The sequence below is a fragment of the Xenopus laevis genome, chromosome 7S (assembly GCF_017654675.1).
Source record: "Xenopus laevis strain J_2021 chromosome 7S, Xenopus_laevis_v10.1, whole genome shotgun sequence".
NCBI classification, from domain to species: Eukaryota; Metazoa; Chordata; class Amphibia; order Anura; family Pipidae; genus Xenopus; species Xenopus laevis.
In genome coordinates this window covers 92,602,096-92,616,487 of record NC_054384.1, presented here as the reverse complement: position 1 = coordinate 92,616,487, position 14,392 = coordinate 92,602,096, and the positions used below count along the sequence as shown (strand labels likewise).

The following is a 14,392-nucleotide window of genomic DNA, read 5'->3' as shown; positions in this document are numbered from 1 at the left end:
AAAAAGCCTACACGTTCTGATTGTATGTTACACTTGATAAAGGACACACAGGTCCGAAACATGTCGTGTACTGGTGGTCGGCAAATAAACAAATAACCACAGCATTAGTATGCTTAAAGTGTGCTCTCCTCATCTCTCTACTATTGGGAGGCCCACCAGAAAACTTTAGATGGTGGGCCCATCGGTAAACTGTGACCATGGGCCCACTTTCCAAACTATTATTCCTCCTCTCTGAAGTCAATTCTTCTAGTCTTTTATGTCTACTTACTATATTTTATTATTATTATTATTATTATACTATACTTCCATTTTTAAGCTTCTTTTTTTACCATAAAGGAATGGGAAATGACCATGAAATAGGCCAAATGTTTAGCAACATGAGGGCCACTGACACCTGGGCCCACCGGGAGTTTTCCTGGTATCCCGGTGGGCCAGTCCGACACTGCCTCTGGATCAACTATCAGTTAGGCAGGTTATATATAGGATAAAAAAAAGTTGAACTTGATGGACGTGTGTTTTTTATACATGTAATTCATGTATAAAATTTGCCAAGAATTAAAATGTATTTCATGTGTTCTCCTTGGGTTTACATCCCCTTTAGTGGCTGTAGCAGCAGGAAAAGTAATTTATAGTAATGGGGGGAAATCCCTGTGTGATGTATGTGGAAGAGCAAGAGGAGAAGAGGGAGAGAGAGAGAGAGAGAGAGAGAGAGAGAGAGATAAGGAGCATATTGAATAAGGGGAGGGTGCAAGGTACCAAGATAGTAGGGAAATAAAGAGGGGGTGAAGCAGGAGGAGAAAAGCAAAGAAATCAAACTGGGAGGCAGATGCACTAAGACATAGGAGCTGTCACGGGATTGATAGGGACAGGCTGGGGAGGGGATGGGAGAAGCTCACTGTTCCAGCAGGAACATCCCATAGTTTTATCAGCCTCGCAGATCTCTCTGAAAAAGACGCGGAGAGGGAGAACTAGAGGCTGTAGAGTGTGCGGATGAGGAACCGGCTGTCTGTGAGCGGCGCACTCGGGAGATGAAGGGATAAGCAGAGACACAATGCCGGGAATCCTCTGGAGATCGCTGCTAATCCTGCAGGCGAGCGCTGTCATCTACACGGCAGGTAAGTGCTCCCACCTCTCTGCTCTGTTAATTAATAATAAATAGTCTAATGAGATGATGATGAGGGGGGGTAGGCAGGAGCGCAGTGTAACTTTTGTGAGCGCAGCGGAGCCTCAGGCAAGTACAGTGCGGATCTCGCTCCTCCCAGGGCCCCGCGGAACTAAAGCTTCAAGCACAAGTTCCCCTGCGCGCAATACATTTATTTCTGGGTGGGTAAGCAGCAAGGAGAGCAATAGCCTTTGGCATAATAAGGAGGAATAAATGCCTACAGGGACACTTGATACCCAGCATTGTGCGAGCTCTCTAGCTTTTGTTCAACTACAGCTGCTCGCCATTGCTGTCTGGGTGCTGCTAGTTGTAGTTTAACTACATCTGGCTGCATGCTGAACAACTACTGTGCCCCTCACAGGCTGAAGTGGACTGGCCTCATCTCTACTGACTGTCCTGCAAACAGGTCTGGTTAAGAAAGAAAAACACACCTTGCACCCAACCTTCAGCCTTCCAGCCTTGTTGAACTAAATGTATTAGCTTGCCTGCCTCTCAATGAAGCTGAGCTATCCCAGGTTGGCTATTCTGCAAGCAGAGTTTCCAACTACTTGACTGATTGCAAGCCCTTTGAACCAGGGATTATATACAGAAACAGATGCTAATTCCATCATCATTGTTTATAACCCAGAGCATCCCTTTGTCAATTAAGATATTGTATCAGTGCTGAGATTTGTAGTTCTGTTACACAGAGAGCCCAACTGTTGCTTTTATTAGCACTACAGATCCAGGAAGAGTGTAACACACTGTACATATACCCCCATACAATTTGCCTTTATACATTAAGGAAACAATAAAAGTGCAGTGCCATATACAGGGATATGTAAGAACTACAATTTTATTTGAATTGCTCTGTTGTTTTTTTTTTGTGGTAATGTCCTTGGGATTATCTGTTTATCCAGGTGCCCAATCGTAAAGGGATACTGTCATGGGGAAAAATTTTTTTTCCAAAATGAATCAGTTAATAGTGCTGCTCCAGCTGAATTCTGCACTGAAATCCATTTCTCAAAAGAGCAAACATATTTTTTTATATTCAATTTTGAAATCTGACATGGGGCTAGACATATTGTCAATTTCCCAGCTGCCCCAAGTCATGTGACTTGTGCTCTGATAAACTTCAATCACTCTTTACTGCTGTACTGCAAGTTGGAGTGATATCACCCCCTCCCTCCCCCCCCAGCTGCCTAACAACAGAACAATGGGAAAGTAACCAGATAACAGCTCCCTAACACAAGATAACAGCTGCCTGGTAGATCTAAGAACAGCACTCAATAGTAAAAACCCATGTCCCACTGAGACACATTCAGTTACATTGAGAAGTAAAAACAGCAGCCTGCCAGAAAGCATTTCTCTCCTACAGTGCAGGCACAAGTCAAATGACTGGGGCAGCTGGGAAACTGACAATATGTCTAGCCCAATGTCAAATTTCAAAATTAAATATAAAAAAATCTGTTTGCTCTTTTGAGAAATGGATTTCAGTGCAGAATTCTGCTGGAGTAGCACTATTAACTGATGCGTTTTGAAAAAAAACATGTTCTCCCATGACCAGTGGCGTGCCAAGCCAACCGGGCGCCCTAGGCGACCCGGGTGGCCACCGCGCTCCCCTCCACGCTCTCCTCCGTGATCGCTCGCACGGACGTGCGCACTCCTGAAAACATTGTGCGCACATATGCGCACAACGCCGGAGGGGAGAGCGTTACATCGCTGGAGGCAGGTAAGCAGAGCAAAGCGACCGAGGGGAGTGGTGAGAGGCGGGGAAAGTGACTGGGGAGATGGGGTAAAGCGCTTGAGGGGAGGGAGGTGGGGAGAAGTGGGAGGAGCAGCGAACATGGACTAGGGGTAGGCAAAAGTCAGTTACCTGCCCAGCAGCCCCCTTTCGTTGCGCCCTAGGCAGGTGCCTCTTCTGCCTACCCCTAGTTCCGGCCCTGCCCATGACAGTATCAATTTAAGGCAGAAACAAATGAGCACAAAGCTGCAATTAGCCACGTGGGTTAGTAAAAGAGCAATATGGCAGCCTGGGCATTTCAGGTGTTTGATATTCCCACGTTGCAGATGTCTCCTGTTTGTGCAGAAAATGATTATAAATAAATAAAGTGCAGAAACTGTGCTATTCACACCCTCCTGCCATTCCATTATAGCTACTGTTCTTTATAGCCTTTGGGTGCCAGAGAAATCCCTTAACCTACTCAAACAATATTGCCTGTACCTCCCTCCAACACTGTGCATGTTCTTTTTCTCTTGATGCACACTTTAACCAGAGAAAGATGTCTGGTTACTGAAATACTGCCCAGCCTGATATCTTGTTTGGATACCCTCAGGTGTAAGGGAGACGCCTGAGGAAATTGAAAACACTGGGTAAAAAGCCTGGTACATGCCATCTTGATGAACCGCTTATTAGGTATCTATAGAGTTAACTTGAATTTATAAGCTCTGAAACTCTTAAGGTCGCCATACACATCGATATCTGTTCGTTTGGCGATATCGATAAACGAGCGCCTCTCTCCCCGATATGCTCACCTTGAGGTGGGCGATATAGAGCTGATCCAATTGTGGGCCCTAAGTCACAATAGCTTCATTGACAAGGGGATGCTGTGAGTTATATGGGCAGTGGGATCGCTGGACCGAATCAACCCCTGCCCGATCAACATCTGCCTGACTCTTGGCCAAATATACATCGGGGAAGCCCATCGGAGGGCCCCACACAAGGTCCAATAAGCTGCCATCTTTGCTTTTTATCGGCACACAGTCGGGTTACAGATCGAAAAACCCCTATTTCCTAACCATGCAGGTAGTCCATGGGTACCCTGCTTTAATACACAGGTCAGGTGCAGGTTGCAACCCCCCCCCACCTCCAGGGGCAGATTAATGCATAGACTACTCTAGGCTGGAGCTTAGAGGCCCAGTGTGATCATAGGGACATATCTATTTTCTTTTCTTTTAATATTGATTTTTATTTGAGTTGCTGGGAGGAAAAGTTAGCAGGGTGCACTGGGTGTGTGCTCCCGTATTTTTGCAGATCCAGTGATGTTACTGGTGCACTCCAAACCCCAGTGGCGTAACTACCAGGGATGCGGGAGGCTCGCTCCCCTTTGGGAACGCTGGAGACTACTCTAACGCCTTAAGGAAACCACACAACTGTCGGGGTGAGGAGGGTAGTTACGTTATTGGTGAATCTTTCCAATTGTAGAGAGCTTGGGTGTGCAAGTGCCTGGATCTGCTGGACACTCAGTAGCTTAGAAGGGGGGCCAGTGTGGATGTAGCCTAGGGGCCCCATATGTCATTAATCCACCACTGCCCACCTCTGTGAGTGAAAAAATATTACCCCCTCCCCCCCCCGGCCTGGTTGATCCTCATCTGGAGTGATGTCATGTTGTAATTTCCAGTAAATGGTGACGTCACTTCCAGTTTTGTGGTTTTCTGGTTTGGGTTAAAGGTGAGAGTAGGACAGGTAGGGTCAGGTAGTGGGGACAGGGTGGCCATTTAGCAGGTCTGGGTGGGGTTCGGTAGCAGGCAGGGCCGGACTGGGAGTAAAAAGCAGCCTGGGCAAAAAAATCAAAGCAGCCCACATGTAAACACGCAACGGTCTTTCAATCATCCACTCTTATGGGTAAAACGGCAAAAAAATATGTGCATAAAGAGCTGCCTTTCTCACTTATTGTAAGTGTAATTAAAGTGATACTGACACTAAAAAAACGACTTTTTAAAATATGAATGTACATTAAAAGTTACCTATAGGTCAGCTGAGAGGTTTGTTTATCTAAATTATTGTTAGTTGAAGTTCCTAAACCTGACTGTTTGGCCAACCTGACTGTCCCATCTCAGCCTGTCAGTTAAAGTTTCTAATGCTAACAGACTCCTGCTGCACAAATATGGCAGCCCCCTCATACAGGAACATAGGGGATCAGACAGGTAATGTAACAGCATTGTGCAAATACTTTATGGCAAAGTTATAAGTAGCTTTCAAAGGCAATATTTTGATAGATGTAAAAGAGTTTAATTTCTGGTGTCGATATCTCTTAGTTTAATGTAAAATATGTTAAGATTCTCCAGCCTTGTGGGGGTACATTATCCCTTATAATACATGAGTGATACTCAGAGTTCCCTGTATAACTCAGCCTGCAGCCTTGTGTCTTTATATGATCACAGAACAACCCCTCAGTGACTTCTAATATCCTTATCATTTACAGTAGGGGGTACTTTATCCCCTTATAATACATGAGCGATACTCAGAGTTCCCTGTATAACTCAGCCTGCAGCCTTGTGTCTTTATATGGTCACAGAACAACCCCTCAGTGACTTCTAATATCCTTATCATTTACAGTAGGGGGTACTTTATCCCCTTATAATACATGAGTGATACTCAGAGTTCCCTGTATAACTCAGCCTGCAGCCTTGTGCCTTTATATGGTCACAGAACAACCCCTCAGTGACTTCTAATATCCTTATCATTTAAAGTAGGGGGTACATTATCCCTTATAATACATGAGTGATACTCAGAGTTCCCTGTATAACTCAGCCTGCAGCCTTGTGCCTTTATATGGTCACAGAACCCCTCCGTGACTTCTAATATCCTTATCATTTACAGTTGGGGGTACATTATCCCTTATCATACATGAGTGATACTCAGAGTTCCCTGTATAACTCAGCCTGCAGCCTTGTGCCTTTATATGGTCACAGAACAACCCCTCAGTGACTTCTAATATCCTTATCATCTACAGTAGGGGGTACATTATCCCTTATAATACATGAGTGATACTCAGAGTTCCCTGTATAACTCAGCCTGCAGCCTTGTGTCTTTATATGGTCACAGAACAACCCCTCAGTGACTTCTAATATCCTTATCATTTACAGTAGGGGGTACATTATCCCTTATAATACATGAGTGATACTCAGAGTTCCCTGTATAACTCAGCCTGCAGCCTTGTGCCTTTATATGGTCACAGAACAACCCCTCAGTGACTTCTAATATCCTTATCATTTACAGTAGGGGGTACATTATCCCTTATAATCTGCAGGAAGGCCGGCTTCCATCGCAAGATACAGTTTTCAATTAAAAAACATTATTTTTGGAATGCTGTGGACAGTTGTACATTCTCTTGCACATGCTATATTTTCACATCTGGTAAGGATTCCGAGACATAACACTGACTTCGTTATCGCTTTTAATTTATTTATTTTTAAATGTTTTTAAAAGTTATAAATGTATATATATATTGAAAAACAAGTGATGTATTTCCAATACACAGGAAAAAGGTTTTTCATTTATAATCACATTTCATTGTTTCATAAACTAAAATTTGACTAAACCAACTGTACTACTATATTGTATTATACTAAAGTATGGTATGCACCCTGTATTCAATTACTGCCATTTTAGCACAATCCATGTTATCTTGGCTGGAAATCTGATACATTCTGGTATAATTATTGTGATGTGAGTTGAAAAGTGGGACAAGTACCTTAAACAGCTTCTTTCTCCGTCAGCCAAAAGTTAGCAATCTTCATAGCTCGCTTGTCTGTGTCCCCTTGCTTGCCATAGCTTTTCAGCACACTGCTGCAGCTCTTCCGCCCGAGCCCAGGTTGTCTTAATCCTCCCATGTGGGGTTCAATAAATCAAGTGTGGAATGCGGTCCTAGGCCGAGCTGTCGGGCAACGCGGCCGTGGGATATCAAGGGCCCGGGAAAGAGTTGCGTACTTAAAAGAAGGCAAAGGTGAAAAGTTGTCTCTTTTAATTTATTGTCTTTCTATCCCTAACTTGATAGAAAGACAGGGGACGAGCATCACACTGACCGTGAAGGGGTGTGTCATGTGACTTCCGGAAACAGCCAGAGTCAGTAGTGTGGGAGAGACGGTGCAGCACAGTTTCCAAGGATCAGGAGCAAGTGGCCCACTTCAATAAAATATAAAGCGGCCCCTCGGGCATTTGCCCGACCCGACAGATTGCCAGTCCGGGCCTGGTAGCAGGTCAGTAGAACTCTATCTCATACTATGGGGCTGGACACTTTGGTGGGTTTGAGACAATGTCAAGGGGACATTTAGGTTATTATTTGGGGAGAACTACTATTTGTTCTACTTGATAGATAAGCTTGCAGGCACAGTAGAGAAGAGGTGCCTGTCTAGTGTAGATTGTTATTAGGCAAGTTTCTTGTCTTTCTCCACCCATTCTATTTCCACTACATTGTGTCCACCACTATTGACATGGGCGTAATGGTATGGCCGGACCTTAATGGGGGCACAGATTGCAACACTTGGCCCAGCCCCACTACCAGTTGTACACAAACAGAGCCACAGGTGCAGGGGTAGTAGCTAGTGATGGGCGAATTTATTCGGCAGGTGCGAATTTGTGGCGAATTTAAATTTGAAAATAAATTCGAAAATTCGCCAGCATCAACATTTTTAACGCCGGCGACAGTATCTACTCCACGTCAACGTTTTTTTGACGCCGGTGACGGAATCGACACCGGCGATAATTTGGACCCATTTTGTCGCCGGTGTCAAAATCCAGGTTTCGCACGTCACTAGTAGGGATGTAGCGAACGTCGGAAAAAAAGTTCGCGAACATATTCGCGAACTTGCGCAAAAACGCGAGCGGTTCGCGAACCCCATAGACTTCAATGGGAAGGCGAACTTTAACATCTAGAAAAGACATTTCTGGCCAGAAAAATGATTTTAAAGTTGTTTAAAGGGTGCAACGACCTGGACAGTGGCATGCCAGAGGGGGATCAAGGGCAAAAATGTATCTGAAAAATCTGCCTGTGTGTGCTTGGAAGAGATAGTGTAGGGGGAGAGCTGTTAGTGATTTCAGGGACAGATGATAGTAAGTTTGCTGGCTAGTAATCTGCTTGATACTGCTCTGTATTGGAGGGACAGAAGTCTGCAGGGATTTGAGGGACATTTTAGCTTAGGTAGCTTTGCTGGCTAGTAATCTACTGTTCTCTTTAAACAACTGCCATACGTTGACCTTGTAGGCATTGTTTGCCCAGTTTTTTTGGACGCAGCCACTGAAGCACAGTTGCCATAAAAAATATGCCATATAAATGCTGAAAATAGTCATTTTTTGCCATACGTTGACCTTGTAGGCATTGTTTGCCCAGTTTTTTTGGTCGCAGCCACTGAAGCACAGTTGCCAGAAAAAATATGCCATATAAATGCTGAAAATAGTCATTTTTTGCCATACGTTGACCTTGTAGGCATTGTTTGCCCAGTTTTTTTGGTCGCAGCCACTGAAGCACAGTTGCCAGAAAAAATATGCCATATAAATGCTGAAAATAGTCATTTTTTGCCATATACGTTGAGTCAACGTATGGCAAAAAATGACTATTTTCAGCATTTATATGGCATATTTTTTCTGGCCTCTGTGCTTCAGTGGCTGCGGCCAAAAAAACTGGGCAAACAATGCCTACAAGGTCAACGTCGTTGACCTTGTAGGCATTGTTTGCCCAGTTTTTTTGGCCGCAGCCACTGAAGCACAGAGGCCAGAAAAAATATGCCATATAAATGCTGAAAATAGTCATTTTTTTGGTCGCAGCCACTGAAGCACAGTTGCCAGAAAAATTATGCCATATAAATGCTGAAAATATGCATTTTTTTGGTTGCAGCCACTGAAGCACAGAGGCCAGAAAAATTATGCCATATAAATGCTGAAAATATAAATTTTTTTGGTTGCAGCCACTGAAGCACAGAGGCCAGAAAAATTATGCCATATAAATGCTGAAAATATGCATTTTTTTGGTTGCAGCCACTGAAGCACAGAGGCCAGAAAAATTATGCCATATAAATGCAGAAAATATGCATTTTTTTGGACGCAGCCACTGAAGCACAGTTGCCAGAAAAAATATGCCATATAAATGCTGAAAATAGTCATTTTTTGCCATACGTTGACCTTGTAGACATTGTTTGCCCAGTTTTTTTGGTTGCAGCCACTGAAGCACAGAGGCCAGAAAAAATTAAACCAGTAGGGTTTGCACCCTAGTTTGTAACGGTGGCGGAGGGAGGAGGAGGACGCTAAAGGACAGCTGTGTGTGGAGTCATGAGGCTTGAAGAGAAGGACAGCTGCATAGAAGTCAGAACAAGTCTTCCGGCGTGCAGTAACCCTCCGAGATCCACCCCTCATTCATTTTAATAAAGGTCAGGTAATCGACACTTTTGTGACCTAGGCGAGTTCTCTTCTCAGTTACAATCCCTCCTGCTGCACTGAAGGTCCTTTCTGAGAGCACACTTGAGGCTGGGCAAGACAAGAGGTTCATGGCAAATTGTGACAGCTCTGGCCACAGATCAAGCCTGCGCACCCAGTAGTCCAGGGGTTCATCGCTCCTCAGAGTGTCGATATCTGCAGTTAATGCCAGGTAGTCCGCTACCTGCCGGTCGAGGCGTTCTTTAAGGGTGGATCCAGAAGGGTTGTGGCGCTGCCTTGGACAGAAAAACATTTGCATGTCTGACGTTACAGACTGGCCAAAGGGCTTTGTCCTTGCAGGTGTGCTCGTGGCAGGATTACTGGCACCTCTGCCCCTGGAATGTTGATGAGTTCCTGAAGTGACATCACCCTTAAAAGCATTGTACAACATGTTTTGCAGGCTGGTTTGTAAATGCCGCATCTTTTCGGACTTGTGGTATGTTGGTAACATTTCTGACACTTTATGCTTGTACCGAGGGTCTAGTAGCGTTGCGACCCAGTACAGGTCCTTCTCCTTAAGCCTCTTGATACGGGGGTCCTTCAACAGGCATGACAGCATGAAAGACCCCATTCTCACAAGGTTGGATGCAGAGCTATCCATCTCCGCTTCCTCATTATCAAGGACTGCATCATCCACGGTCTCCTCCCCCCAGCCACGTACAAGACCAGGGGTCCCCAAAAGGTCACCACTAGCCCTCTGGGAAGCCTGCTCCTGTTGGTCCTCCTCCTCCTCCTCCACAAAGCCACCTTCCTCCTCTGACTCCACTTCTGGCACCTCTCCCTGCGTTGCAGCAGGTGCCTGGGTTCGTTTTGGTGATTCCGACCAGAAATCGTGCGCTTCCAGCTCCTCGTCACGCTGGTCTACAGCCTCATCTGTCACTCGTCGCACGGCACGCTCCAGGAATAAAGCGAAGGGTATTAGGTCGCTGATGGTGCCTTCGGTGCGACTGACCATATTTGTCACCTCTTCAAAAGGTCGCATGAGCCTGCAGGCATCGCGCATAAGCACCCAGTAACGGGGGAAAAAAATCCCCAGCTGTGCAGATCCAGTCCTACCACCCAGTTCAAAAAGGTACTCGTTGACGGCCCTTTGTTGTTGCAGCAGACGTTCCAACATAAGGAGCGTTGAATTCCAGCGAGTCTGGCTGTCAGAAATCAAACGCCTGACTGGCATGTTGTAGCGCTGCTGAATGTCAGCAAGGCGTGCCATGGCTGTGTAGGAACGTCTGAAATGGGCCGACACCTTTCTGGACTGGGTGAGAACGTCCTGGAATCCTGGGTACTTGGAGACAAAACGTTGGACTATTAAATTTAACACATGTGCCATGCAGGGCACATGTGTTAAATTGCCTAGTCTCAACGCTGCCAACAGATTGCTTCCATTGTCACACACCACTTTTCCGATCTGCAGTTGGTGTGGGGTCAGCCACCGATCGGCCTGTGACTGCAGAGATGACAGGAGTACAGATCCGGTATGGTTTTTGCTTTCCAGGCACGTCATCCCCAAGACAGCGTGACAACGGCGTACCTGGCACGTCGAATAGCCTAGGGGGAGCTGGGGGTGCACAGGTGTGGAGGAGGAGAAGGAGGACCCAGCAGCAGAGTAAGAAGAAGAAGAAGACGAGGTAGAGAGCGATGGAGGAGTAGAGGTGGTGGCAGAACCGCGTGCAATCCGTGGCGGTGACACCAACTCCACTGTTGTTGTTGAGCTACCCATTCCCTGCTTCCCAGCCATTACCAAGTTCACCCAGTGGGCAGTGTAGGTGACATACCTGCCCTGACCATGCTTGGAGGACCATGCGTCAGTAGTCATATGGACCTTTGGCCCAACACTAAGTGACAGAGATGCGGTAACTTGGCTCTGCACATGTTGGTACAGGTGTGGTATTCCCTTTTTAGCAAAAAAATTGCGGCTGGGTACCTTCCACTGCGGTGTCCCAATTGCTACAAATTTGCGGAAGGCCTCAGAGTCCACCAGCTGGTATGGTAAAAGCTGGCGGGCTAAGAGTGCAGACAAGCCAGCTGTCAGACGCCGGGCAAGGGGGTGACAGTCAGACATTGGCTTCTTACGCTCAAACATGGCCTTCACAGAAACTTGGCTGGTGGCAGATGACTGGGAATGGGAACAGGTGGTCAAGGTTGAAGGCGGAGTGGAGGGTGGTTCAGACGGGTCAAGGAGAGCAGAGGTAGAGCAGTAAGATGCTGGACCAGAAGGAGTGTGGCTTTTAGTTTGCCTGTTGCCTTTGAGGTGTTGCTCCCAAAGTGCTTTGTGCTTGCCGCTCATGTGCCTTCGCATAGAAGTTGTACCTATGTGGCTGTTGGGCTTACCAAGGCTCAGTTTCTGACTGCACTCATTGCAAATTACAATGCTTTTGTCAGAGGCACACACATTAAAAAAATCCCACACTGCTGACTTTTTGGAAGTGTGCGATCTGGCGGTAACAGTAGAAGTTGGCGGCATTGGCGGCAATGGCGGGTGCGTTGGCCGGCTGAACACAGGTGCCGATACATGTTGTTGCCCTACTGATCCCTGCGGGCTGTCCTCCCTGCTTCTTCTAAGTCTTATTCTCCTACTGCCTCTCTGACTCTCCGTCTCTCCATCTGAACTACCCTCCTCTTGCTCTCTTCTACTAGGCACCCACAAAACATCAATCTCCTCATCATCATTCTCCTCAGATGCATCAATTTCTTCTGACACATCACAGAAGGAAGCAGCAGCGGGGACCTCCTCCTCATCACTCATTATGTCCATCTCTATCGTGTTCTCTGCCAGAATTAAATCTGGTGTAAGGTCCTCATCTCCTTCATCTTCTTCTGGCAATAATGGTTGCGCATTACTCAGTTCAAGAAACTCATGGGAAAATAACTCCTCTGACCCCAGTGAAGAAGGGGCACCGGTGGTGGAGGAAGTGTTACGTGGGGTGGCCATAGCAGTGGAGGATGAGGAGGATGTTGTGGTAAAGTTAGAAACGGTAGAGGATGGGGTGTGCTGTGTAAGCCAGTCAACTACCTCTTCAGCATTTTGGGAGTTCAGGGTCATTGGCTTTTTAAAACTGGGCAATTTGCTAGGGCCACAGGATTGCATAGCAGCACGGCCCCTAGCACGGCCTCTGCGTGGCGGCCTGCCTTTGCCTGGCATTATTTTTAAAAAAACAACAACAACAACAAAAACTCAGTTGGTTTTTCTGGAAACGATAATACACACAGCTAGATGGCGGGTTGAAGAAAACAGTGTGCAAATAATGCCTACAAGGTCAACGTATACACTACTACAGCGGTGGATATGGATTACGTAAAATATATGAATGCTGCTTGAAAAAAAGTAACTCAAGTGGTTTTTCTAGAGACGATAATATTATCAATATTTAGACAAAATGTGAACAAGCTCACACAGCTAGATGGCGGGTTGAAGAAAACAGTGTGCAAATAATGCCTACAAGGTCAACGTATACACTACTACAGCGGTGGATACGGATTACGTAAAATATATGAATGCTGCTTGAAAAAAAGTAACTCAAGTGGTTTTTCTAGAGACGATAATATTATCAATATTTAGACAAAATGTGAACAAGCTCACACAGCTAGATGGCGGGTTGAAGAAAACAGTGTGCAAATAATGCCTACAAGGTCAACGTATACACTACTACAGCGGTGGATACGGATTACGTAAAATATATTATGGCTGCTTGAAAAAAGTCACTCCGGTGTTTTTTCTGGAGACGGTAATATTATGGATATTTAGACAGAATGTGAACAAGGTCACACAGCTAGATGGCGGGTTGAAGAAAACACTGTGCAAATAATGCCTACAAGGTCAACGTATACACTACTACAGCGGTGGATACGGATTACGTAAAATATATGAATGCTGCTTGAAAAAAAGTAACTCAAGTGGTTTTTCTAGAGACGATAATATTATCAATATTTAGACAAAATGTGAACAAGCTCACACAGCTAGATGGCGGGTTGAAGAAAACAGTGTGCAAATAATGCCTACAAGGTAAACGTATACACTACTACAGCGGTGGATACGGATTACGTAAAATATATTATGGCTGCTTGAAAAAAGTCACTCCGGTGTTTTTTCTGGAGACGGTAATATTATGGATATTTAGACAGAATGTGAACAAGGTCACACAGCTAGATGGCGGGTTGAAGAAAACACTGTGCAAATAATGCCTACAAGGTCAACGTATACACTACTACAGCGGTGGATACGGATTACGTAAAATATATTATGGCTGCTTGAAAAAAGTCACTCCGGTGTTTTTTCTGGAGACGGTAATATTATGGATATTTAGACAGAATGTGAACAAGGTCACACAGCTAGATGGCGGGTTGAAGAAAACACTGTGCAAATAATGCCTACAAGGTCAACGTATACACTACTACAGCGGTGGATACGGATTACATAAAATATATGAATGCTGCTTGAAAAAAAGTAACTCAAGTGGTTTTTCTAGAGACGATAATATTATCAATATTTAGACAAAATGTGAACAAGCTCACACAGCTAGATGGCGGGTTGAAGAAAACAGTGTGCAAATAATGCCTACAAGGTCAACGTATACACTACTACAGCGGTGGATACGGATTACGTAAAATATATTATGGCTGCTTGAAAAAAGTCACTCCGGTGTTTTTTCTGGAGACGGTAATATTATGGATATTTAGACAGAATGTGAACAAGGTCACACAGCTAGATGGCGGGTTGAAGAAAACAGTGTGCAAATAATGCCTACAGGGCAAATAATGCCTAAAAGGTCAACTTATACACTACTACAGCGGTAGTAAAATAAAAAAAAGTAAAATAAAAAAAAAATGAATATTAAAAAAAAAAATTAAAGTTGGTGCTGCTGAACTACTAGGAGCAGCAGATTAGCACACCAGTCCCACTCCCCAACACTGCTAGACTAATAGCACTGGGCTCTTATAGTAGTAGTAGTAGTAGTAGTAAAACAACAAAAAAATAAATAAAAGCAGTCCTTACAAGGACTACTGTTATTGCAGCAGTCAGCAGATGAGATCAGAAGCAGGACAGCTGCCCACTGCAGCTACAT

General features: G+C 45.1%; 1 protein-coding gene across 1 annotated transcript in view; it reads left to right on the top strand.

Annotated features, from left to right (window-relative positions):
• Window positions 1–714: 714 nt before the first annotated feature.
• Window positions 715–14,392, top strand: part of ca11.S (carbonic anhydrase XI S homeolog) — a 133,873-nt gene continuing 120,195 nt past the window's right edge. The window contains exon 1 of the mRNA XM_041571559.1: window positions 715–1,115. Coding sequence (XP_041427493.1) covers window positions 1,052–1,115 — 64 coding nt within the window. The 5' untranslated portion in view covers window positions 715–1,051. The remainder of the gene's footprint in view (window positions 1,116–14,392) is intronic.